At 39.0% G+C, this 27,302-nt stretch overlaps 1 protein-coding gene across 4 annotated transcripts; it reads right to left on the bottom strand.

Moving 5' to 3' along the window:
* Window positions 1–597: 597 nt before the first annotated feature.
* RNPC3 (RNA binding region (RNP1, RRM) containing 3) lies at window positions 598–23,816 on the bottom strand. 4 transcript variants are annotated; one of them, XR_012656257.1, is made up of 16 exons: window positions 23,529–23,805; window positions 21,242–21,289; window positions 17,869–17,987; window positions 16,484–16,567; window positions 15,581–15,692; window positions 14,302–14,370; window positions 12,605–12,753; window positions 10,954–11,079; window positions 8,179–8,315; window positions 6,807–6,974; window positions 6,457–6,551; window positions 6,320–6,378; window positions 5,443–5,575; window positions 4,551–4,623; window positions 2,137–2,231; window positions 598–1,797 (listed from the first exon to the last, which is right to left on the bottom strand). XR_012656257.1 is itself a non-coding variant. In XM_032791863.2 (15 exons), exons 1-14 carry the CDS (start codon window positions 23,727–23,729, stop codon window positions 4,564–4,566), a joined length of 1,560 nt encoding a protein of 519 aa, XP_032647754.1. In that variant the 5' UTR covers window positions 23,730–23,816; the 3' UTR covers window positions 598–841; window positions 4,551–4,563. The 4 variants fall into 4 exon arrangements, 2 of the variants coding, with proteins under 2 accessions (XP_032647754.1, XP_032647753.1); XR_004375276.2 differs by lacking the exon at window positions 2,137–2,231 and having other exon boundaries at window positions 598–841; window positions 1,754–1,797; XM_032791863.2 differs by lacking the exon at window positions 2,137–2,231 and having other exon boundaries at window positions 598–841; window positions 23,529–23,816.
* Window positions 23,817–27,302: the final 3,486 nt, after the last annotated feature.

Below are 27,302 nucleotides of genomic sequence, written 5' to 3'. Positions count from 1 at the left end.
ATAGCACTGCTGCTTCAATAATCGAGTAAGAATGCTAGCCTACATTGTTCCCAGTGTTTAAAATTATAATTGTGTGGTATTTATCTTATGGTAATGTCCAGAGGCCTCAATCAGGACTGAGGCCTCTTTGAACTTGATACTATTCATATATTTTTGCAGATATGGTCCCTACTTTATTGACATTGGTCATACCAGTGTAATTCTTAATCCAAGAATGAACAACTGGCAGCAACTCATGTTCATCTGAATGAAAAAAAACCCCAAAACTCTCTGCTGGTACTGTGCCCCCAACACAATACCAAGGCATTAATTCAGTACTGTTTCCAGGGCAAAACAAGAATTCCTGATTCACTAAAACTGATTCTTATCCCCATTTTTAATTTCAGAGAGCATATCAATATCCTCAAGACAGGAAGAAAATATCATTCACCCTGGAGCCTAGGAATGTGTCTTCTGATATTAAAGCTCTGAGGCATAAACATGTAAAATAATTCAGTATTGTGTTTCTGTAAGAGGTAAACACCTCGTTTCCAAAAAAAAACAAACAAAAAAACAACAACAAACAAAAAAAACCCAGAGAGCAGGTATAACGCGAAGTGAAGGGAAAAGGAATAATTTATTAGAGATTTAACAAGCGGACTAATATACATTTTTCATATGTCTGTCTTCTGATAGGCTACAATGTGTTCAAAAACATTTGAAACCTTTAAGAATGAAGAGAATTAAGTCTTGTTTTAAAAACATTTGAAATGCTACTACGCACTGTTCAATAGTCCTGTTGATCACATTGCTTCTTCCTGTGGCTTGGTAACACTTGAAAGAGATGGAACACAAAAGGAACCTGGAACATTATAAAGGCATGTTAAAAGTATAAATGACTGGAAAATTACTGTGTTCAGTTGTCAGAAGCTTAACTGGAAAGTTGAAAAATCTTAAGATATAGAAAATTAGTGAATCATGTCTGAGCCAGCTAAATTTGGCTTACTACACACAGCATGTATTAGTTTATAAAGTTAAAAAAAAGTAAGGTTAATCACAGAATGCTGTAATACAACCCCCACAAGAAAATTATAGATTAGTAGCCATAAAACACTACCAGGAAGTGAGAAACAAAGGTAGCAATGAATAAAGTTTAGCTTCAGTCTTCATTACTTCATTATGAGACATTGCTAGAGTTTCTGTTCTCTATTCTAAAAAAAGGAAAAAGTTATGAGAGAAACTAAGTGCAGGTTGCGTCTCATAAACTGGGACACAAGCTGTCATTAAATGAATGTATTACTTAAAAAGACAACATCAAGGACTGTTTTCTGCTTATAACCACCCCATCAAAACTGAAACATTCTAACACACAGTGTGGCGTTGCTGTTTTTTTAAAAAAGGAACATCAGCTGATATGTCAGCATCGCTCCACTGTAGTCAATGGAACAAGGCCAATTTACACCAGTTCAGGATCTGGCCCACGAAATAAAGAATTATATGGATTTAGAGAAGGAACAGGGAGGAAAGGTCACATTTTGAGACTAGAAACATTCATGGTGTCCCTCCAAGTAAATAAGTGACCTGATTCACTAACTTTCTCCCTGAAAAAGTCCCCTTTATAATTTTAAAGTATCTTATTTATTTGAACAGAGATTTACAAAATTGTAAAAAGAGTATAAATTCCTTCCCGCACCTACACTAAAACAGAACTTGGAGGTATTTGAGTGCTATGGAAAAACACTGCACAAAAAAAGGATACAACAAGAAAGGATACACTCTGCATGACAGTATTACTGCAGTATTTACGCAGGAATGTTTCTAAAGAAGAACAGCAGAATGTGGTTTAATTTTAGTTGATTCTCAGTATTGCATTTATACAACTTTACTACTTATTACGAGATTGTTCGATAAAATATAGCTGTTTTGATCCCTTATCTGCAAATTGGTGCACACGAGCTCTCACTAATGATGACTACACTCACATAAGCAAGTGAGGCTCTTAAATTGAGGAACTATTAGGAAAATGCCAGCATTTACTGTCCCATTCAGTCAGTGGTCTGCATTTTATATAAGGCTCTGTTTTTCCATCAGCTCAATTTTTTTTTTTTTTTTTTTTTTTTAAATCGTGCTTCCATCCAATGCAGTCTTTTAAGCTACCTTTCTCCCTGGAGCCAGTAGCCTCTGCGACATTAGTTTCTTCATTGCTCTCTCATATAGCTGGCATTTTATTTATACCAGAACTGGGCATCCAACTGTTCATGAAAATATTAGTTAGTGAAGGGAAAAGGAATTCCAGCCAATGAAAAGTCAAAACTATATTTTTCATCTTCTGGGAAAAGCATGTGCAGTACAGCAGTGGTTCTCAAAGCCGGTCCGCCGCTTGCTCAGAGAAAACCCCTGGCAGGCCGGACCAGTTTATTTACCTGCCGCATCCGCAGGTTTGGCCGCGGTTTGCCACTCCAGGCCAATGGGGGCTACGGGAAGGGCAGCCAGCACATCCATCGGCCCGCGCCACTTCCCACAGCCCCTATTGGCCTAGAGCGGCAAACCGTGACTAGTGGGCGCTGTGATCGGCCGAACCTGCGGACGCAGAAGGTAAACAAACCGTCCCGGCCCGCCAGGGGCTTTCCCTGAACAAGCGGCAGACCAGCTTTGAGAACCACTGCATTACAATATTTTCATAAAGGAGAAAGTAGCAATACTTAGAATAATTACTGTCCCTTAAATTTAGCTATTTTCACTGTTTAATAAAATAATTTGACACTAATAAAGTGCCATATAAAGTAACACTTAAGTAGTATGGGTGTATCAATTTACATTTGCTGGGTATACAATTTACATTTTACAGTATTTTTATTTTACTTGATTTACAAAATTTACCTGAATCTCCAGATTTCATACCATAGAAACCACTATTTTGCATCAAAAGCTAGTGTACATCAAGTCATTTTGGCTCTTGGCAACCACAGAAGAAAATATATTCAAATAAAATTAGGGTTCATGTTTGTTATTCTTTAGCAAAAGCAAAGCAATTCAAAGTTAAACGAACTTAGCCCTCCACTGCGCCACTTTGCCTGAGTTCTGTAGTGACCAATTGTACACACAACAGTGTTATGTATTCCATGATATTTAAGATACAAAAGGCTGGGTTTAAATGAAGGTGTTTTGACTAACTCAGTTTATTAGAGACTTTTAATTTGCTATCTGCAAATCTAATCCTTTTACACTGTAAATAAAGGTCAGGCAAGTATGACAGCTGACTCCAAAATAGTAACTCTGAATTGACCGTTAAAAACATGATTAGTGATCAAATCAAGGTCTAGTCATTTTTGTTTATATAACTTCAATGCCAATTGAAACTTGTAGTTAGTGTAGTCAGAAACTGGACTAGGTGACTACTTTTTTTACAAGGAACAAATTGGGAAACCTAGAATGTCTTCAACCAATGTAAGAAAATACTTGTGAACAGCATTTGTTTTTAATTTGATAAAAATCAAACCACTAACTTTGCCGAACGGAACCAAAGCTTATTCAAAAGTAGACTACACACCATCTCAATATTGCACAAGCCAGAAGTTTCAGAGCGAGTCTGACCAACAATTCAAAAACATTAGAAATACCGCTAAAAGCAATATATAGGTTAGATAGCATGGCCTCCAGTGGACACATCTACAATAGAAATGTCTATTTTAATAAATACTTCATTAGTGACAGCAATGCTGAGCATCTCAAAACAATTTTAAGAAAATGTGCTGTTATTTTTCCATCAGAAACAGCAACTTTGAAATTAACTTCATTTCAACTAACAATGACCAACAGACAAAAAATTTAAACATAAGAACTTTTTGGAGATATTTTCTCAGATAAGCTCAAATTAAGGTCTCATCTATACTAGGAAATAGGAACATGTTTTCAAACTAACACGATGTTAAATATGCTTTTGTTGGCAGTGTGGACAGATAGCCTACAAGCAGCAAACACATTTTTTAATCACAACTATCCATGTCCACAGAAAGGGAAAATCTTGTTTAACATCACATTAGCTAAAACATTTTCTAACACCATGCTATTTCCTAGACAAGCAAGGCTTAAAGGGACCTGCAATGATGCACAGATCCCACTGACTAAACATAGGGTCACCAAAGCAAAGACTCCTTGGGAGATGCCAGCAAGGAAACTGAAGTACTATCTATAGCAATGAAGCAGTAATTACTTCTGGGGCCGATAGCCCTGCTGGAGTATGATCCCGAGGTGTTAGACTGGCAGTATCCTACTCTCTCCTATGTGCCACAATCCCTTAAAGTTAACTGTAGGGTCAATGGTCTGAGGATTGAATGTCAACACACATCATTGCTACAATTGAGGACTGGGATGTAGACTCTATGATTCTAAAAGGGAGAACTGAAATGTTAACACAGGTCAAAACTGACAGCCTCCTTGCACACTGGCTTCCTGATAGATTTCTTTTGTAGAATTCGCCTTCCCCCCTATGCTCAAATAATGGACTAGTTTGTGTTTTGTTTTTTTTAAAGTCTGAACGTTCTCTTTCCTTTCTCACTAAATCTACTTACCTTTAGCATTGTTCTATCTTTTTCTTTTCTCTTCTTTGGAATCCTGTTTTGGTCTAGCGGATCGTGCAAATTGCTAAGGTTTTGTTAAGGATTACAAGTCCAAATATAAGTGATAATTGTTAGCAGGAAACCAGAATCATTTAGTAGAGAAATAATAATTTCACTAGAAAGTAAAAAAAACTTTGAAGAATGAATGTTTGGAATATATGCGCAACATTCACATACTCAATCCAACTTTACCTCTTACTCCAGTCACATGAAGCTACACTTAGCCTTTCTTCAAATCAAATGGAACTATTTCACCATAACAGCACTTATTTGTAGTTAAAAAGTGGATTATTTTCTGTGTGATCCATGATTTAATTGGCATATATTAACTAAAAAAAAAAAAACCTCTGAATTTAAACTTGTTATATCACATGATTTTTTTTTAACCTGAATACAAACTTTGGGAAGGAACAGCTTATTGATCCATAAAGAGAGTTTAAGAGTGAGTCAGAATCTTCCACAATAATGCCTCTGATTCTGCAAACACTTACACACTTGCGTAACTTTACTTTAGTTAATGGGACTACTTATGTGAGTTACATAGAATATGCATAAGTGTTTGCAGGACAAAGACATAAGTGGTGATTTTATTTTAAATCTTTAAGTCATACATACACATTTACTCTTCTGTCGCAGAATGAAAGTTAACTCAAAGTTTTAAATGATCATTGAAGCAAATGTGAATTAAGTGATTATTACATTGTCTGTAATTTTAATAAGAAATACCTATTCTTTTCTATAGTCATTTATGAAAGACAGTGAGTTTACAAGAACAGGAAGCAAGAATCTCAGGAACTGACCTAAATTTAAAGGCACTAAAATGAAAATGTTCAGAAAAGGATACAACCACCATGGGCTTTTCAAACAAAACATATCCATTTACTTCTTTTAAGGCTTTGGTAGCTGATTTTTCATTAGGAAGGCCAATGAAAGCCTGTCCTTTCATGCGACCTTCTTTCATCAAACGTATGTCAAACCTGGAAATAAAATTGGGAAACGGATGAAAGGTTTAAATTTTACCCCATCTCCACCACAGTTTACAACAGGAATAAATTTCACATGCTGCAAGTTGAGGAGCGAATGGAAGTGGCAGTGATGCCTATATTCTGGTACAGGCAGGGTTATGTCATTAGACACTGATATATTTTTCCAGACAAACTTACTAGCCATTTGTCAAAAATCACCATTAGAAGGCAGGACAGCAAGTTGCTGTACTACTGCAACAAATACCACATAAACAACCAAACATTTAACAGATTTATAAGCACCTAGGACTTCAATCATTACAATGCTGTACACATTGGCCAATCCAGCGACATCAGGAACTGGGATTCGGCTCTGTATTCTAAAGGCACAGTGCAGGGTCTTTAGACCCAAATGTACCACTCCACTCAGTAGGCGGCAGTTGTGTACACACCAAGTAAATTATAAATGTTGCATTAAAAGAAACCATCCAGTCCTTCCCCACTGTTATGCGGTAGGTGTCAAAAAATATTCTGTTAATAGGCACACCACTTCCAGATAAAATACTTAATAACTGTATACAAAAATTTTCTACTGTCCCCTAACAATTAACATTTTCAGGCCAAAATGATTTTCTCCCCCAAAATTAGAAGCAGACAAAAGGAGCTCAAAATGACTGCAACTTCAACTGTAGTTTTCACTATTGCTGTAAAAGTTAGTGCACAGTTTAATTTTTACCAAGAATTGGAATAACTTACATAATTCGTTCAGTTTCTGATTGAAAGTCAACATATCTTCCAAAAATAAACTTGAGATCCTGAAATTAAAATGGTTGTGTAAGGAAAGACAGCAAACAAAGAAAAACAACAGAACATTTTCATAAATCCTTACTCACCTTTTCTTGAACGTGTTTTGACAAATTCTTCACATAAATCCTGCAGTTTGGATCACCTGGCTCATAGTTTTTGAAAATGGAAAGTTTTTCCATTTCTTGACCATGACAGAAAGATGGAGAAAAATAATCAATATGCATGTTATATGACTTAATAAATCTTCAATTCACTGCTTTTTAAAGCCTCATTTAAAAAAAATTATACACTAACAAAAACAAATATCTTACAACATAAATAGTAAATTATAGACTATGTAACAGTAATGTAACTTAATTTAAACCAAAATATCAATAATTTTAAAATATTGATTTGTATATAATAGTTAAAATAGAATCTAATCTAGAGAAAATACCTCCTCTAGAAAGTCTGCCTTTTTCCAATTCCCTTCTAGAAACAAATTCTGATGGTATTTCATCATCATCATCATCTTCTTCTGTGTCCTCTTTATCATTAGAGCTAGGAGCTGGGAAGATCTTTCCAAATCCTGCATTAGTTATTTCTTCTGAAGCTGCATAAAGATCTGAAAGTTGAATACAACATTGTACTCAATGTTTGTAAGAGCTGATTCACATTCCAAAAGAAGGGGGGAAGGGATGGACTGTAAGCCAGAAAATCCTGAAGTTTTAGAGGGTTAAGTTCTGAATATAAGTCAAAGTAGAAAGAAATTTTAGTACATACATAATGATTATTTGTCCTCTTCAAATGCATGAAGAACAATGTGTCCTAATTCCTACTTTGACATAATACATCTGCTTCATATAATGCTCCAGCATTTACTTTACTGGAGAAAACACCTTTCAGCAAGACCCATTCTTCCCTCTTGTCACCATTACGCTGTTTTATAAGGTTTGTTAAATTCTTATTTTATATTCCATAAGAATATCTACAAGAATTTCATAATATTGGGAAATAACGCTATAAGAAACCTTTATGCCCCAGCACTATAAAGACAGTGGGACAATATGAGCCAAGTACACACTGGGGCATTACAGAAACTGACAACTACAAGAAGGCTGCTCTCTTCAAAGATCTGAAAAAGAAGCTGAAGCACACATGAAGTGTCTTGAAATGCCTCTTTACCCCATGTGAAGTCTTCAGCATAATTTGTAAGATTGTTAAAAATATTAACACACATAATTCACTTTAAAAAGAGAAAAATACTATATCTTGTGTTGATGAGGCAATCTTAGAGCCTTAAAATCCCACCCCCATCCTGAATTCTGAACTGAAACTGAAAAGAAAGTCTTGTAAAAGACAGAATTCCTGAAAAAAGTGAAATTTAAGGCAGCAGGTTTATTGATTGAATGACATGCTACACTATGGTGAGCAGACCGGCATTGCTATGGCACTGTAGTTAGGTCACCATAATGCCATAGCATAGACTCAGCCTACAGCGATGGAAGAGGTTTTTCCATCGCTGTACGAACACTGTCTCCCCAACAGATGGTAGTTTACACAGGTTGTTAGGTCAGCATAGCTCTTCATGCTCTTTGGGTCGACATAGCTGCGATGCTCAATTTAAGTGTAGACCAGGCCTTAGGGTTGAATTCCTTAAAAGAAAACTCAAACCAGCACTATTTAGAGTCATCATTCTTCAAGTCACAGAACATAAAAATATTCAACTCATATATGATGTTGTTATATACATATTACCTTGCCTGTTCTTCGCACCTTAAAATATTTCAAATTATTTAACAGAAGAATTTAAGGATAAGCATTCTTACCATTGTTTTGGTCTCTCTTTAAACTTTTCTGAAGAATGTCCGGAATGTCTGCAGAAATTTGGAACTTAATTTTTTTATGACCTACAGATTGCGGCTGCTCAAACACATCCGAAGGTGATAGTGTAGGGTGCAGATTACTGTTTAAAACAACAACATGTCAATCTCACTTAAAGTTTAAATGGTCAATGGAACAGGCATGGTCAAACAAAATATATGTATCTTTTCCAACTATATTTCATGCTGTTTACCGTTAGCACATCGATTTTTTATTTTCAAAGCAACTTTAAACTTTAGACTTAACTTTTTGTGGGTTACATTTAGTTCAATCAGTGATGAGACATGTTTAGTTGGCAAACAGCAAAAACAAAGACCAGAATTCACCGTATACTACAGGTAGACTCGCATACAAAAGAAAATTATCTTAAGAGAAATATTAAATGGAATAATACGAGGCACAACTAAATACACTTTCTTAAAGATTGCATGCCAAGGAAAATAAATTAGGCTTGTTTTATGTCTCTCCACAAAGGAGGATTGAAAAAAAAGTTATTTTTTTTTAAACTAAGCTTAGCTTCAATCTTAGGCTCAAAATTAGATGAACGTTTCTGACCATGAAAGGCATGAAGTTCTGGAACAGTCTTCCAAAGGGAGAAGTGTGGGTGGGTGGGGTGGGGGAGAAGACTAAATTGTTTCTAGACTTAGCATAAGTTTACAGAGGGGATGCTATAACAAGGAAGCCTACAATGGCATATAGCCTATCCGTGACTGCTGGAGATGGGACTCTAGATGGGGAGAGCTCTGAATTATTACAGAAAATTCTTTCCCAGGTGTCCAGCTGCTGCGTGTCACCACATCCTCAGGGTTTTAACTGATCACCATATTTGGGGTTGGGAAGCAATTTTGCCCCAAGTCAGATTGGCAGAAACCCAGGGAGGGGGAAGAGAGGGGAGCTTGCTTTCCTCTGCAGCATTGGATGCACTAGCTGGTTTGATCTACAGTAAAAGGTGGATTCTCTGTAACTCGAAGTCTTTATATCAAGATTTGAGGACTTCAGTAACTCAGTTACAGATTATGGGCCTTTTATAGGAGTGGATGAGTGAGGTTCTGTGGCCTGCAATGTGCAGGAGATCAGACTACATGACAATGGTGGTCCCTTCTAGCCTTAAAGTCTATTAGTCTTTTATATTAGAAAACAGGTCCTCTCTTGGCTGGAAGATGCTCTTATGAGTGAGAACAAATGATATAAACGACATAACAAGAACTAAGAATGTAAGTTAAGCAAATGATTTGAGAAGCAGACAGTATAAAATTGTTATTTGGCTTCAATGACTGGTAAACATTTTGGGTAAAAGATATCTTTGTGAAATATTCAGCACCAACATTCTTTCAATTAGCATGCATGGGTGCACGTTAATTCTACTCTAAGATTCCACAAAGGCCTTTCAGCAATACTATGGAAGACCAGACTTGACACCCCTCATGTTTCCAGGGCTACTTTGAGACCAGGATTTAAAGGTGTGATGTCAGATCATGTTAGCTAATTCACTTTAACTAACAACATGTACAATTCTAGTAAAGAAAGGGCAAGCTGCACTTTAGCAATCTGTCAAGTTAATGCCTAGGGGACAGCCTAAGCTTTAAGCGCACCAATTTGGCACATGCTAAAGTACAACTTGCCTTATCTGAATTAGAATTTTAGAAGGTGTTAAANGTGGAAGGCATGAGTACAAAAGACAGAAAAGGGTAGAGTTTTTTTGTTTTGGCTCTCAAAAGAGTTAAGACATAACAAGAGAGGGATCCAAGCATGTTAAAGTTAGTATCAACTAAATTGGTCTAAGTAGAAACAAATATTTTAAACCACAATAACCCCCGCAACCCACCCTCCAAAACTTCCAGGCTTTCATCTTAAAGAAGCAGAAAAGGGCATAGTCCGATTTAAAAAAAAAAATCTTTTGCAACTCATCTTTAATGACCAATTTCTTAAATCACCAGGACAAAAATAAGTCTAGACTAGTTTTTCCTCAAACAAGCTGAGGGAAAATTAAATGATTGTTTTCTTTCCTTCACAGTTTTCTGTTAGAGCTCTGCAAAAGCAGAACTGTCTTATATTATTTAAATTAGCCACAAAGCAAAAATATTAACAAGCGTCCTCAGCTATTCTAACAGCATAAAAATGTGCCATTTAGTTTTCTTCAAGTGTACAAGAATATACTTTTCCCTGCATAAATATGTTTTTAAAGAAACAGTTGATTGTCAGATCAAAATATTACTTCTGTTTTTTAGGGACATAATGGAATAAAACTGGAGTTGCTAAAACATTTAAACAAAATTATTATTTTCTGTATTTTCATATTTCCTACTAAGCCTATTCGGATCCATATTCCAGCCTTTAGCCAGAATGGGTAGAGGAGAAAATAAGGGTTCTGTTCAGATCTATTTCAAACTTGATATAAAACAAATGGATAGAAAAACAGATATGGTTGAGGCCAGACCAGTCTCAATAAAGGGTCCACGGCTGTGGAACTGGCTTGAGATCAAGCAAAATTCAAGTCTTGGAGACTTCAAAGCATGATACAAGTGCCATCTGTTTAGGGAAGTTTTAGTAACAATTGGAAAGGATCGCCTACAGCAGTTCATCTTGCAGTAGGACACACTGTATTAAAGGTTCTGAGGTAGAAAAATAAAAAATCTTGAGCAAGGCACTTTTTTGTGATTATTCCTTATACTCAATACATGATGAGTACTACAGAAATACAAATAATATTAATACAATACCTGTGGGGAGCAGATGTGGGAGCATTCAGCAAGTCTTTTATCTTTTGCTTTTTTCTCACACTACGTTGCTTTGTGGATATTGGTCTTTTAGGCTGAATGGTTGCTAATTCCATCAATTTAGTCATTCTAAATTGGAAACACAATAAAGACATTCAAAACAGTTTAGTTTTTAATCTAGAGATGCCATCTTAGAAATATAACATCTTATTTCTGACCAGGACTTCTGAAACTCATATGTATTGAACTGTTCTATTATATTCCACACATCTGTGATGCACTAGCACAGGGGTTGGCAACCTTTCAGAGGTGGTGTGCCAAGACTTCATTTATTCACTCTAATTTAAGGTTTTGCGTGCCAGTAATACACGTTAATGTTTTTAGAAGATCTCTTTCTATGTCTGTAATATATAACTAAACTATTGTTGTATGTAAAGTAAATAAGGTTTTTAAAATGTTTAAGAAGCTTCATTTAAAATTAAATTAAAACGCAGAGCCCTCAGACCGGTGGCCAGGACCTGGGTAGTGTGAGTGCCACTGAAAATCAGCTTGCATGCCGCCTTCGGCAAGCATGCCATAGGTTGCCTACCCCTGCACTAGTAGAATGCAGCTACACATTACTTATTATACAGTAAATAATGTTACTGTAGAACATTTAGATTGATGAGAACGTGGATTATTAAATTAGAGTAGTACTAGGGCATGATGAAAGGGTGTATAAAATCTGCCTAAATTCACCAAAGTAAAAAAAGGTAAATTTACAAGAAACATAGAATTTTCAGTACTATATTACGACTCATAAAAGGAAATCTTTGCCCAAAGTAACGTTAAAAGTATTTGCTCTAATTAGGATTAGTTAAATTCTTCAATCTTTCAAGGAATTTTAGATACTTTTAAATTGGAAGCAACAGATTAGCAGTGAGAAATAGTTTTAAAGACTGCCCTAAAGGCCTAATCCCACATAATACATGGCATAATGCATATAATACACAATTAATTTCTGGCCTTGTAAGTCAGGCAAGCCCTTGACACCAGCTTCAATGCAGAATAGTGGGGTGAAGGCCTAAAGAAAGTCAGTTTTCCACAAATGTCATAAAATAAAAGAGCCAATCCAAAAATCAAAAGCAAGCGGCACAGCTACTTAATAAGAGGAGACCACATGCAAATGAGCGTTGCACCTCCTGCATCATATTCGGTATACAGCTCTGTTAATCCCACCACATATGGGACTGAACACTCAGCATGCAGGTGGGTAGAAAACTGACATCACTTCCAGAGCATAGACTAGATTTTCTGTGTGTCTTTCCTAACAGATAAGAGATTTACCCTATTCAATAGGAATTTTGGAGGAGTTGGGAGAGTAAAAGTGTATTGAAACTAGTAGTGTTAATTTTTGAGCCACATGACCATATTCATCCTTGCCCTAACTGATTTTCAGAAGAGCGCTGTCAGCATTAAGGAGAATATAAAGAACTGAAGCTTCTTTAAAATTTATGTCAGGAAAGGCCACCTACATATTAGAATAGCTGGGGATATTCAGTCACAAAATTGGAGCTTCTGTGGGCCAGGAGGCAGAGGATGATTTTGGCTGGATTGAGACCAACAAGAACAGCATTGTTTTTTTAAAGCATGGTTGGTTATGATAATTACAAACCTCTCTTTTTCTTCCTCATCAGCACTTTCATATTCAGATTCTTCTCTGCTAGATTCCTGATCTTCCTCTTCTTCAGGCAAAGGAGGCTCCTCCGGAGGTGGTGGTGGAGTAGGTGGCGGCGGCACAGGCGCTGGTAAATATTCTTCATACTAATCAATGACAGACATAAAATTGAAGTCTTTAAACACTCATTTTGGAAAAATGTATGTTTTAATTTCTTCTGCATAAATAAGAAGCCTCAAATGTGATAAATTGGCAGATGGCAAAGGAAGCTTTTCAAAACAAGATGTTTATTGAGATCTATCTACTCACTCTTGGCAAATTCAGTTTCATAAGAATTTTACATCAAACAATTCAAACTCAAAAATAGTAACAAAATACATAATTCTTCAAATTAAGATTGGGAGTGAAGGGCGAGGGAAAGAATAGATTAATTAGAGCACGTAAGAAACTAAGGAAGGAAAAGTAGCTATCTTCTCCAAAAGTTTTGCTTTTCCATTCTTAGTTTTACAGACTAGAAAGAAACATGGTCTGAGCAAATGATGGGAAGCCAGATGCTCCTAAATTCTAATCTTAGCTATTATGCTGAATCTCCTCTGACTTTGAACAAGCCATAAACTGCTTCCCTCTGTAAAACAGGGATAATTCTTATTTACCTACAGGTGTAGTAAGGATTAGTTATTGATTACAGAGATGAAATTACTGTAGGAATATTCTGAGCAGTTTCCTGCCAAAATAACCTCACCCTGATAGGATTCCCAATGCACCTTGCTGTAAAGCTTACAGCCACTTGGATGAAAAAACATGGGGACCGTTGCAAAAAGTGCTGAAGTCAATGAAAATGAAAACATGCAGTTCTCTACAGAAGCTGTTCAGCACTTTAGAGACTGGGTCTTTTGAACGGTTACTAATTTTTACCTGATCATAACATTCCTAGTATTTGATCCTGTCCTATAAGATGCACAGGGAAATATCAGGGAAAATTCACTGGTCTGCTAAATTTACTGTGCATCATGTAACCTCCTAAAGAAACTACCCTCCCAATCCCTGAAAAAGGAGAAGGTGGAGGTATGCCAGGGAAAGCTGTGGGACCTGAGCTTCCCTATGCCTGATCCTGCTAATGGCATAACTTACAGTAAGCCCGCTGAAGCTCTAACGTCTGCTGGAGACGGGGACCTACAGCCAGCTCCCTGTATCCAGACATAGTGGAGAACTGGGGCCATAGATTCAGGTTCTCCCTCTCTCTTCCCCTTCATAACAACCCATTAAATCCTAGGGCCAAAGTGAGTGATTATGTGGTTTTCATATCAGCAATCGGAATTTCATAAGAACTTTCTACGAATGCATAGATCAAAGAACATTTCATGTGTTAGTTATGCAACAGACTAACCGTGTGGTATTCAAATGATTTTCATGTTTCCTATAACTGCTACAAGATATTGTTTGCACTACCATAATCTCCATTTTACTGCCCTCCATTACTTTTGAAATATTCTGAAAGATATTACCAACACATTGGTTTTCATCTCATACTGTTGGAAAATTCAGTTTTCCTTGTGACAGAAAATAGACATACACCAGTTTGGAGCCCATGCCAACACATCCAACGGCTGCACAAATGTCTAATCAACAGCAAATACTGATGAACCTCCTAGGAAAAGGCATACATATTACATGTAATATACAAAATTTCTTACTATGGGTGGTCGAGCAGTAACAGGTCCAAAGGGTGGGGGTAGATTCATTTTATTCATAAGGTGCAGCACCTGAAATAAAAATTAGGTAACAATTCTCTTTATAAGCAAACTAGTTCTTTGGCACAATACTTTCTAACTCTTTGATACGATTTTTTAGTATTCTACTCAATTGTAAATCATACAGGTAAAAATCTACTGACTTTTACAACAGCCATGTTTGTTAAATGAAGAAATGTTATCAATACAGTAGAACTTCAGAGTTACAAACACTTTGGGAATGGAGGTTGTTCCTAACTCTGAACAAAACTTTATGCTTGTTCTTTCAAAAGTTTACAACTGAACATTGACTTAATACAGCTCTGAAACTTTACTATGTAGAAGAAAAATGATGCTTTTTTTAAAAAGTAGTTTATATTTAACAGTACTGTACTGTATTTACTCTTTTTTTGGTCTCTGCATCTGCCTGATTGTGTACTTCCGGCTCCAAATGAAGTGTGTGATTGACTGGTCAGTTCATAACTCTGAAGTTCTAGCATATAAACTATTTGCAATCTTCCATTTCCACTTCACTACGGAGGTCTCTTTTTGCAATTATTTTCAAATAGAAGTATATGTTAAAACTCAGTATAACTATAATAAAAACAGTTACTATTATTGGTTTGGGTTTTGTTTTTTTTTTTAAAAAGTACTTACAACTTATATTGTACTCTATCAGCATTAGTACTGTAAATTAGCTAAGCACCCCAGGTGAGATCCCTAATGGTGTATACTGGTATAGCTCCACTGAAGTCAGAGCTATGTCAATTTATACCAGCTGAAGATCTAACCCCATATGAAGCTTAGCTTATGAAGTTAACATTCTGCTATGAAGAAATAAAGACTAAACTTAAAATGTAGCTAACGAGTTAGCAATGGAGGCCAGACACACCTGACAGTGGCTAAGTACAATTAACACAAAGGGTTTGCTCTAAGCCAATATACAATATTGGGTACCTGAGTCAAAAACAGTACAAAGAAATTATCCAGTGAAGTCTTCAATGCTAGTGGAATTACATCCACTTCTTGCCAACTAAATCTTCTCTATATTTATCTCAACTTATTTAATAGCAAAATTTTAACTCCTAGCACTGGAAAATCAAGTCTTAATTATCCACAGGAACTAAAGTAATAGCACTATACTACAGGATAATAGTTACTATAGTATATATTATTTAAAAAAAAAAAAAGAAAATATTGGTATTTGTCTTGTATTCCTTTGCTTTTCTCCTTCTTCACTTACCTGTACATAAAATTTAGGCACGCTTGCCAAGGCATTTGCTATATTTGCTAGGATTGTACTTGAAGGCGGTGGATATAGATATTTGAGGCAAGAGTTTATAGGAAAGGTTAGCCTGAGGAAAAATAAACATTGTAGAAAACTTAAAAAAAAATCAATAAGCCAGCAGCAATATCAAATAATCTTATATTTCCTGAACCCTACAGGTAAAATTAAAGAAATATTTAACTTCTGAAATACCTCTTAAAATACATCCTCAAAGCCAACTATGGTTAATAGAATATATCACTCCATAAAATCCAGACATCTCAGCCAAAAAAAGTACAGCACAAAACTAAACCTTGAATTTCAGAACTGATCTCCTGTCCAGAGTTATCATACTTAATGATACAAAACAAAAACAAATAAAACCCAGTGGAACGCACATTAAGCTCATGATTCAGGGCTTAAGCTGATCTCTGACTATTAGAAGTCAGGATAAGACCTAACAAAAGGGGGCAGATAGATTACTCCATCATCTGTCTTCTGCAGGGTTCTTAACACCTTCCTCTGAAGCATCTGATGCTGGCTACTATTTGAAAAGGATAGTTGGGCTTTGAGTCAGATGCAGTATAGCAATTCCTGAAGATTAAAATATGTTAACCACAACATACTGTATACAACTTTGACTTTTCTTTCCTCAGTTTGTAATAGTTACTGTGCACCTTCCCTACCCCCCATAAGCTGTGTGTGGTTACACATCTATATTAAGGCCCCAAATCCACCAACCCTTATGCCCATACTTACCTTTACTCTCATGCTTAAGTTTTAATAATATAAATAAGTATTTAGAGGATAGCAGACTAATACAGTAACTATACTATGCCAGGAATATAATAGTTAAGCAGCCAAAGAATCAGTACTCACCCATGGCTGGGAGCAATTCCATTCTCTACTTTAGGACAGCTCGGCTCTTTCCGTTCTCTCTCTGCTTCCACTGGTTCTTCTGACCTGAAAAATAGATTAGTATTAATTAAAGTTGGGCAAAACTCCAATGAAATATGTGATACACAATGCCTAGAAGAATATGAAACATGTTTCACATGTAACATTCATAATTTATTCCAAAATACAGTGGGTTAGTCTACTGGCCTTTACAACTTTTGTAGATTGTGCTAGTACTGTAATTATAGCACCTAGACCTTTAAGACTTGTCCTGAGCGCTTCAAAAAAAGCAAAGAAATCCAGAGTTAAATGCATCATTCCCCTTCTACCCCCCTGCCCCCACAGTGCCAAATCTTATGAAAAAAGACAATGTCGTATTACATAATGCTTGGAGGTTTGTACAATACCAAAGTACAAAATTGTGATTTGAGAAATATTTCAGCCTTATTTCAATTGCTCTTCTTTTGTGTGTACAAGTCAAATGTTTATTTTATTTGTGGTTGATTTTAATTTTGCATAAACACATATTTGACAGACAAAAGCTTTTCATACACTATATAATGTAAGTAGTCAGGCAACAAGGTAGTCAGATCTATTCTGATATAATTTTGAATTTTTAAATTTTGTGACCTAAAATCATGAATTCAGAAATTTTAAGTCTTTCATTCTTTTATTTGATCCCCTAATGTGTTTTTGGAAATGAAGTATTATATGAAAGATTATAAAATGAGACCCAAACTTTCAACTCATTGGTTATATACTTAACAGATTTAGAATGAATGGGGCTAAAAAAGGCTTATATTTTGAAGAATAACTACACATTTTTGTATTGTATTCAAAATCTTAAAAGTAATTTGATAATATTACGAATTAATCACTAAGGCCCAAGCCAGGTCATGCCAGGTCACAATGCCCAGAGCAGGAAGCTGGGCTCTTCCTCAGGGGACAGGAGCCACCACTGTGGGGTGAGTGCAGAGCAGGCTCACTCTCCAACCATCCCTCTTCTTCATGGACTGCCCTCTGCACAAGACCTGTGACTCATCTACAATCTTTCCATGAGTAACTGGTGAGTCAAGACCAATCATTTGGGAAACACTGGATTAGGGTACTATTCTATATAATGGTGTCACAACTGGACCTGAAGTCGGTTATGTGGGCAGGATTTGGGCCTTTGTCCTATTATTGTTCTTACTGTAGAAACTGAATTAAAATATGTAATGTTTTTAAATTGACATGTTTTATTTTTTGACTGAAAATAAATGACAATTAAGATATTGTGAACATTTTAAGAATAGTTTTTCTTATTGTTATGGTCAAAGTTATAAAAAATTCTAAACATGGAAACAAGCTATCATGCACATACATACCTTCTAGTTTTCTCTGAGAGTGAAGGTTGGCTAAGAACATGAACATTGTCTTGCTCCCTTGCAAATTCAACAACTAAAGTGTGACCTAAAAGTCTCAGCTGATGCAGTCTTGACAATGCCTTAAAATAACCACAATAGCAACAAAGAATATTAAGATTCAGTTAAGCTAATAAATAGAAATATTTAAATACAGTCCCATAAAAATAATATTTTCATCATTTTTCAAGGATCAATTTTTCTTCCTGACATTTTTCACCTAAACTTCTACTATATACAATGGAACAGGCAGAAGCCTACCACAACACTTGCTAACCTGCATGGAAGTTGCTTTTGTACAGGGAAAAGTAAACGCATTAACTTGTATTCATTTTCTGAAGTGCTAAGTCAAGACTGTCAGCAAAGTTTTAGTGATTACATGTTTTATTTTTAGCTTACAAAGATTAAGCCTCTTTGGTTGTAGCAAGTTATTTTTGAAAAATGTTGATACTGTATAGGAAAAATGACACCTGTATCAATATTAACAGTCAGATGTCCTTCAAATAAGAAAGTAAAATTTAATTATTAAGCCAAAATCTATTCAGCTGATCTGTTGCTCTCCATGTAGAACTTAAAACATTCTATATTTATTAACAGAACAATGAACAACAATAGACTGGCAGAACACCTGGAAAATCATGATATGATAGGGTGTAACGAGAACAGTTTCTCCAAAGCCAAATCATCTCTCATCTATTATTACAACTCTTTGAACATGTCAACAAAGCAATGAATGAAACAAAACCAGGTGACATCATGTATGTAAACTTTCAAGAGGTCTTTGAGGGTATGTATGTCTACACTACAACAGCCCATGCTTGAAGCCAGACTCAGGCCTAACCCCCTTTGCGTCTACACTGCAATTGCACTAACCCAGGGCCTAAATTCCGTCTAAGCTAGACAGCTGGGCAGGGGCCCAGGGCTGTGGCGGGGAATGATGCCTCTCCATCAGCATGGACCTACTGCGACTGGGAGAGGCACTACTCCCTGCCGACCCCAGGGCGGACCTGCCGCAGCAGGGAGAGGTGCCCTCCCCGCCGCCCCAGCATGGACCTGCCCTGAACTTGCTGCAGCTGGGGGAGAGGAGCCCCTCCCTCGGCCCAGCCCAGCCCCACAGGGACTGCTGCAGCCGGGGAGAGGTGCCTCTCCTCCAGCCCTGAGCTGCTGCAGCGAGAGGGGGTTGGGGGGGTCCTCTCTCCCCACCGCAGCCTTAGGGCAGCTTGCACCCCATACTTTTCATCCCTGGGCCCACCCCAGGGCCCGCACCCCCTGCATCCCAACCCTTTGCCCCAGCCCTAAGTCCCCTCCTGCACCCCGAGCCCCTCATTTCTGGCCCAACCCCAGAGCCTGCACCCCTAGCCAGAGCCCTCACCTCCTGCTGCACACCAACCCTCTGCCCCAACCCTGAGCCCCCACCCACATTCCAAACCCCTCAGCCCCACCCCTACCACATGAATTTTGTTATGTGCACTACACATCACCTTCATATTGGTGCACATAACAAAATTAACTCTGCACATGGATGTAAAAAATTAGAGGGAACACTGCCCAGGGCTCAGACCTAGGGTCCCAGGACCCCACAGGGGTGGAGGGTCCAAGCTTGACTTAAGCAGGGCCCATGCCCTATTGCTTTGCAGCGTAGACACAGCCCATTGACTTGGGTCCTGGGAGTCAGACAGAAGAATCCCACAGTTCCATGGGACAACTTCCTTAGTCCTTTCCATCCCAACCATCTACAATCCACTCTATTAAAAATGGAAGCCACCCACCCTTTGCAAATGGTAGCAGCTCAGATCAGTATTCACCCATTTTCTTCTGATCACTGATATGCAAATACACTATCAGAGAACCTTCTCAGTTTGCAATCTAGTGCGAACCAATCAAACTCTTTGCACAGTGAGCTGCTTCCTGGTTGCGTGCAGGGCAGGCAGTAAAGTTTTCCCACGGTGCACCACGGTTCTAGAGCAGCCATATTTTGTGGGGGAGAGGGGACACTAGGGACTCTGGGATATAGTTATTTTGATTCGGGTCTGTGCACTGCACTGTGGAAGCCAGAGTCCTAGGTTTGAGCATAGGTTATAAAAGTCTTAACCTAGGATTAAAATACAACGTAGACACTCAATATCAGTGCACCCGAACACGGCTCAGTGGACTCGAGTCTCAGTAATCCTGGGCTTAAGTTGCAGTGTAGACACATGCTGAGAAATTTCTTCCCAAGAGACTATTAAACAATGTAAATAGTCATGTGGTGAGAGGGAAAGTATGGATCAAAAACTGTCCAGTGAAGACTGAGGAACTTCAGGGACATTTAATCAAGCTAGTCAACACAATGACAACTGAGGTTGAATATTAATAATTGCAAACTACTCACTCACTTTACAGGATTCTAATCATATCAACTCGGGAAAATATGGGGGCCTCTACATACTCCATTCTGTTCTACAACAGTTCTCAAACATAATACTCCTTTCCACACAACTCAAGAAAATCATGCTAGAACCTGGAATCAACAGCCACGTTTAAATATGGTTGTAGTTAGCATGGTTCAAATCTCATTGCATATAAAACAATGATCTAGAACCAAGATTCCTGAACTGTGAATTTATGAAGCTCTGGCAAGTCAGCAAGCCTGTATTTTGGTGTGCATCTAGAGTTGATAACTAACATTTTTTCACATTTGTGGCATAATAAAGAACAGCAGAGCCACTTGTAGCCAAGTCACTATTCAACTGACACATTCAACATCACTTTCTTGAAAACTATAGTACACAGTGTGGCCTAAAACTATATGCAGAAGACCTGGGTTCTATCTCTAGCTCTTCCACTGGTCAGCTGGGTGACACTGAGCAAATCACTTCACCCCTCTGTGCCTCAGTTTTCCTAACTGTAAAATGGACATAATGAATCTTACTTCTTTTTTGAATGAATATAAAATCTGCCAACAAGAAGTGCTATATAACATTATTATTACTTCTCTATGTTCTTTGCAAGGTGCCTATCAACATGACAACATCCTTGCTCTTATCAAAGTAGGATATACATTTTTTCAGGGTACGGTCCTGAATGTGCATACATCACCACCTGTGAAGTCCTTCAGCAAGTGTTATAGCAGATGTTCAATTGTAGTTGGACACACGCTTTATGTTTGCTATAACCAAACCTGTGATATAACCTGCAGTATGAATAGCATACTTACACCTGAAACAAATTTTACTCTACTTTATTTTGTATCTTTTTCCCAAACTGCCTATACTGGGAGATCCAGGAAATGTTAAAATTTAGCTGGAAACTTAAAAAAAAATTTGCTAAAATATTTAATGAAAAGCCCAATACAAACCTTTACAGCTGAATTTTCATTGGGGAATGTAGCAAAAGCTGTATGTTTCTGCAAAACAAACATAATTATTTGTCGGTTATAGCTTTTTAGATCAGAGTATGAGAGATCTCAGCCATATACACACTTTTAGACTACAGTTTTTTTTACCAAAGATTTAGTACTAAAAATTATATTTAAATTAGATTTTAAAGGTAAATTATAAATGAAAAATTCAAAGTTAATTAAGTTATTTGCAGGTTTCAAGTTTTCTGGTTTTTAGTCTACTAAATGTATGTTTGGGGCAAGAGACGGATGACCAGGGAACGCATGGCTCACAAAAAGGAACAAGCAGGAGGAAAACAGTCAGTCCTGTGTCCATGAAGGCAATGGAGGTCTGCAAAGAGGTAGAGAATTGTGGGGAAGAAGTGAAGATTTGCCAGTGTAAAATTAAAGCATGCTGAGTCTGTGGCCAAGCAGATGTTGGGGAAGTTTATCAAGCCCTGATTTTCACATGAGTATACTATATCTAAGTCGTCATAATTGTGTATTAGACATATTTTATGATACAGGCTTTTCTAGTGAATAAAATCAAAGTCAACAGTACCAACTGGCAGAACATCTTTATCAAAGCAATTCTTACCAACACTCCTTTCCTGTGGCAAAGGCAACCTCACACTTAATGCTATGTTCTGACACTTGGGAGGTTTTTCTGGATGATTATTTTCTAGCCTGGATGATTTACCTCTTTTTCCTAAGTACAAGCCACTTGTTCCAAAATGCATTCTCAGATTTCAAATCTGAAACAAACTATCATTTAATTAATAGTTTAGACTTCAGCCTAAAGTTTTATTAGCTGGCATAATTTTATATGTATATACTGGAACCAAATTTTACTATTATTTTGGCATTTGTTTTGCATCTTTTTACAAAGACCCTGCAAACACTAAAAACACATACTTAACTTTATTTTCCCAAATGGTTCCAGTAACTGAATTTTAGACTGAGGTTTAAACATTAGTCTGTTATAGTGAAAAAGCATTAAGGGTCTAACAGAAGATGACAAAGAAAATTCACATTTCGAGATGACAGACCAAATATTTAATAGGGCATTTGCCTCAACTACTTCCTGGATTGAGCCTCTCTATTCTGAAGTTGTCCAACACAAATTATTAACTGCACTAGTTTAGGCTTTTAAATCATCTTGCAGTTTTTTAAAAACAATTTGGCTTTGCCACCTCTAACCAACAGTCCACATATCTTTGATGTCTGGGAGATCTGAAGTGTACACTTGCACCATTATAATAATGTTTGTCACTACAAAATTCTAAGTTAGAGTTTGAAATACCTTTATTTACTATAAAGGCCATTCTCAAATTCCTGGTTCAATGGGGTTTGACAACTTTTAACCTCAAAGTGGAAACATTGGTTTTACTTCTATGACCCTGAAGGCTAGCTCCACTATATAGCAATAAAAACTAAAGTTGTGTGATTATTTTCAGAATGCTTTCATAATAATACTGGGCATGGGAATCATATTGCATAATTTTGATGTATTATTTAGGGTCCAAAGAAATCTTCTGTCATCCATTTATCATTGTCACAACAAAAGCTCGATCCTGAAATAAGCTTTATGTGGACAGACCCCTGCGTCCCTCTGGAGGCCCACTGACATCAACTAAGCTCTGTGTGAGAGCCAGTCAGGAATTTTTTCAACATGTTTTGAAGTTTTACGGGAACGTAACAGTTTCAACAAAACTTTAGTTGGGTCCAGGATGAAGAGGTGGGAGGATGCCCCAGAACAGCCTGGCGGAAGTAGCGATCAGGGTGCTCTGCACTGTGGGAGACGCAGGTTCAAATCCTTGCTCTCCCAAGGGAGTTGTTGCTCGGTGTCCAACTTACATGTTCAGGGACTGGAACCTGGGTCCCTAACCATTGCGCTACCGAGCCCCACACAGATCTAACTCTGCAACAAACAGGTGCCAATAGCTGGGAGGTTCCTTCTCAAACATCATTATTATGGAGTGGGGTCGAGGCGGCCGGACAAGAACAAACGCGTTTCTGGGACCAGGAAAGGGGAGGGAGAAGCCACTTCCCCCCCGCGGGTCAGGCACTCCGCCCCGCCCCACCCCGCCCCCTCGGGGGCCGAGGCTTCCGGAGAACGACGGGACAGGGAGAGGTGGAGCCTCCTCCCGCAAAGATAGCGCCGCCAGAGCACGGGAGCTGGGGGAGGGGTAACCACGCACCTACCCTGCCCCGCCCGTATCAGACCCTCCCGCGAGAACTCCGCCAGACCGCCCCCGCTCCTTACCAGCCGCCCCTGGTCGGACAGGACCCGCACGGACGCGGCCCCGAAGTGCCTCAGCAGATCCTCCTTCTCCGCCGCGGTCAGGTCGGCGGGCAGGTGCCGCACCAGCAGCGTCCGGCTCCGCCGCCGCCACCGCCCCACGCCCGGGAGTCCGCCCCCTGCCGCCGCCGCCGCTTTGTCCTCCTCAGAGCCGGGGGCCGCCATCGTGCGGCGAGGACCCGAGGTCGGACAGGCCGTGCGAACCCGGCCACGACACCCGGCGACAGCAGCTACAACCCTCGCGAGATCTTCGGCCCTGAGGGGCGGGGAATGCAAACCTCCCGAGAGTCTGTGCGCTTCCGGGTTGTGCCGGCGCGTGCGCAGGCAGTTGAGGAGGGGGCGGGCACAGAGCGGAGTCTGGGCGGGGCCGAAGGGATCGCGGGGTTAGGTTCCGTGCTCCCCAGGCGGAGCTGATCCTGCTCAGAGCATGGAGATTGTGCCTGGTTCGCTGACTCCCCCTGCGCTCCGCAGTCGAAGTGGGTTCGAAGTCACTTCGCTTTCAGAACGCGGCCACAAGGAGCTGCTCTGCGGCAACTTTGCCCGCACAGTTATCAATTTCCCTGTGTAGCCACATCCTCCGCCGTCTGCCCAGGCTTGCTGACTGCTCTGCGCTGAAAAATTAGATCCGCCGGGCTATGGTGCCCAGACTGTGAAAAACTATGTAACCTGGGGAGCCTCCTACTTAGGCTAACCTAACTCCTGAGGTTTTCCGCGTTGGACACGTGGTCCAAGATGGATTCCAACGGGGGAGGTGTGGGGGGAATAAAAAAAAAAAAGAGTGCACCACACTAAATCACTGCCTGCATGTGTGCAAAGCAGACTAACTACCAACCAGATATTGCCTGCAAAAGCAAGAATAGTTGCAGAGTATATATATAGCAGTGTGCTTTTCTGCACAAACTTTGGGCACATCAGGCATAAAGATAGAAATAACCTCAAGAAAGTTATCATGGAAGGAATGGTGGCAGGCCATTTTAGCAGGGACGACAGGTGAGGGTGTGGGTAGGTGGTGTGTGACAAATCACTGGGAGGTCAGCTGCTGAATTTGCAAAGCTGGTGATGGCTCCGGAAGGCTTCAGAAAATTGTGCTATGCCAGCGCCTGTGTTCAGACATGAATAAATGGACTTTACTTACTTTTTCTCACCATGGCACAGGGGTGGCTCTAGGCCCCAGCATGCCAAGCGCGTGCTTGGGGCAGCATGCCGTGGGGGGCGCTCTGCTGGTCACTGGGAGGGCGGCAGGCGGCTCCACCAAAGCCACGGAACCAGCGGACCCACCACAGGCACGCCTGCGGGAGGTCCACTGGAGCCACCTGCTGCCCTCCCGGCGACCGGCAGAGCGCCCCCTGCGGCATGCCGCCTTGCTTGGGGCTGTGAAATGTCTAGAGCCGCCCCTGCCATGGCAATAGCATTTTCAGAGGCAGCCAGAACTTTGAAGATGATAGTGGCATAGGAAATAGGTCCAGTGCATGGCCTACAGCAATATTAAGTCTGGAGTACTCTCACTTTCAAAGTCTCTTGGAAATACAGGTCTGGCATCAGCTGCTGTGGGTAGAAGGGAGGGAGGTGTTGCAAAGGCACGTTTGTGGTGGTTTTATGATTCTGCATCCTGCTTATGTTGGTCTTAATTTTAGTTTGTTCCTGGGTCATCCTGCAGGCAAACTTTTTATTTAGCAGGAACTTGAAATGGTCTATCAGGTTTCTAGGCAGAGCAAACCTCTCACGTTCACCCCATGTAGCTCATTAATTCCAGTCATTAATCTGACCCTCCATCACCAGACAACAAAACAGTTCCGTAGCACCAATGGATGGTTTTCTCCCAGAAGCCTGGAACAACTGTTCTCTCTTCCACTTAGGGATCTCAGGCGATTTCACATCTTACAGTGCTACCACATACTGAAAAAATGTTAAGACCATCACCACTAATACTGGTGGTGGCTATCCCACAACTTTCCCCCTCTAATTGCACTTGCCATTGTCCCGTTGAGGAAGAACCCAGAGACCAGGCAGAGAAGTGCAGAGTAGGTGAATGCATACTAAAGAGATTAATGTTAAAGGGGAGAAAGTTTGCACTATTTTTACCTTGGATAGAAAAGTAATGTACTGATTATTTGCTTCTCAGGACATTTAATCTGTGGCGGTTGGACTGCCAGTGCTCATTTTTACACTGTTTACTTTATGGCAGCTGAGTTTCCAGCATTGTTCACTTTGACTAATTCGCTTTTCAGTCCCTTGCTGTGTGAATACTTTGACACGAACAAGGAGAGGAACTTCCACACACACATTTTAATGAAGAATCAGCTTGTCAGGACAAGTGTGAGATAATGTCATAGAAACACAGACAGTGCAGTAATATGGTAACATTGTATTCAAATAATTTCACTTTCCTCTTTTTTCATTTCTCCCTTCAACCTAGGGATAGTAAGGTCACTCGTTCCTGTCCATGTGTCCCCCCGCCCCAACTTGCATTTAGTGATGCCCATATTAACAATGTACAGAATGTGATCAGATTAACATTAACCTAGCAAAACACATTTTCATGATTTCAGCTATAAATATTTCCTGCCGTTTCTATAAACATTCAGTCATTGCCAAGCCAACCCATGACTTTACCTGGAGCCTTCCAGGCCCCTTACTATAGTTCTTCTAACTTAATCCAGTTTGTACCAGTCAATTTGTCTCCAACTTTTGCTGACTTTTAGAAATAATTTTATTTAAACATATTGAGTTGGACTTCTGTTACTTTGGACAACATAGAATTAATGAGATGAGGCTGCTTCCCCTTGTTGGACATTGTTCATCTGGGGGATGCTAAATGAGAATGGAGGTGGGGGAGGGGGGGACACAAGGACTGGGAGGTGTGAGCTTTACCATCCTGGCTTCCACCCTACCATTTCCTGAATCCCGAGATCCACCAGGTTGCTGATAGGTCTTCATCAACCATTTCCTAAATTAAACTAAGTTTCAAAATCTTGTCTGCTGCAGATACGGGAGGCTGATAAACTTAATAGTTGCAGACCAGTACAGATTTTGACAGCCCCTAGCTGGCTGTGATTGTGTGTGTCACTTTTAAAGTTCTTGACTTAAGAAGCATCTATGTCTAAAAAGTTTGTTTTTATAAGATGCTGGAGAGGAGAGAACAGTGTTAAAAGTTAAATATGTTACTCAGCTCAGCAGTTAAGAATCAAATGGATAGAACAAATCAAATGAAATGTGGTACTGTACCAAACTATGCCTCACAAGCTGCAAAGGCCCAATTGTGTGATAGATCCAAGATAAGGGAAGCCAAAAGATATTTATAAAGGAAATTTGAAGTTGTGGAATTCCTTCCTTGAGTGTAAGTGTTGTTTCAGTTCCCACAATTTTCATGACTTTCTGTTTTAAAGAATTTAACAATAAGTGAGAAGCCACAATATTTGTGTGGAATATAGGTAACTTTGAGAGTAAAGTGAAGTGAAAGTGAAAACACTTGAAAGCCACTCATATAGATGCACATTTTTTTCCTCTTGTCTTTGGTGGGCAAGGAACCAGTCAAATAGGTCTGATTTCACGAGAGACTTCAGAGCTTTACTATTAAAGAAATCAAAACAAAACTTAATATCATTTTAACGAAGTTTTAAAAACATATTTTTGCCAATTTTTAAACTGTACAAGAAATTTTGAAACAATTTGAACATTGCCCCCACCTAGTACTAATGCTATCCCAAGCAGCTATTTGCAAACAAATTCTAAACACTG

Source organism: Chelonoidis abingdonii, chromosome 7 (genome assembly GCF_003597395.2).
Source record: "Chelonoidis abingdonii isolate Lonesome George chromosome 7, CheloAbing_2.0, whole genome shotgun sequence".
Lineage (NCBI taxonomy): Eukaryota > Metazoa > Chordata > Testudines > Testudinidae > Chelonoidis > Chelonoidis abingdonii.
This window is presented reverse-complemented; position numbering and strand designations above follow the sequence as displayed.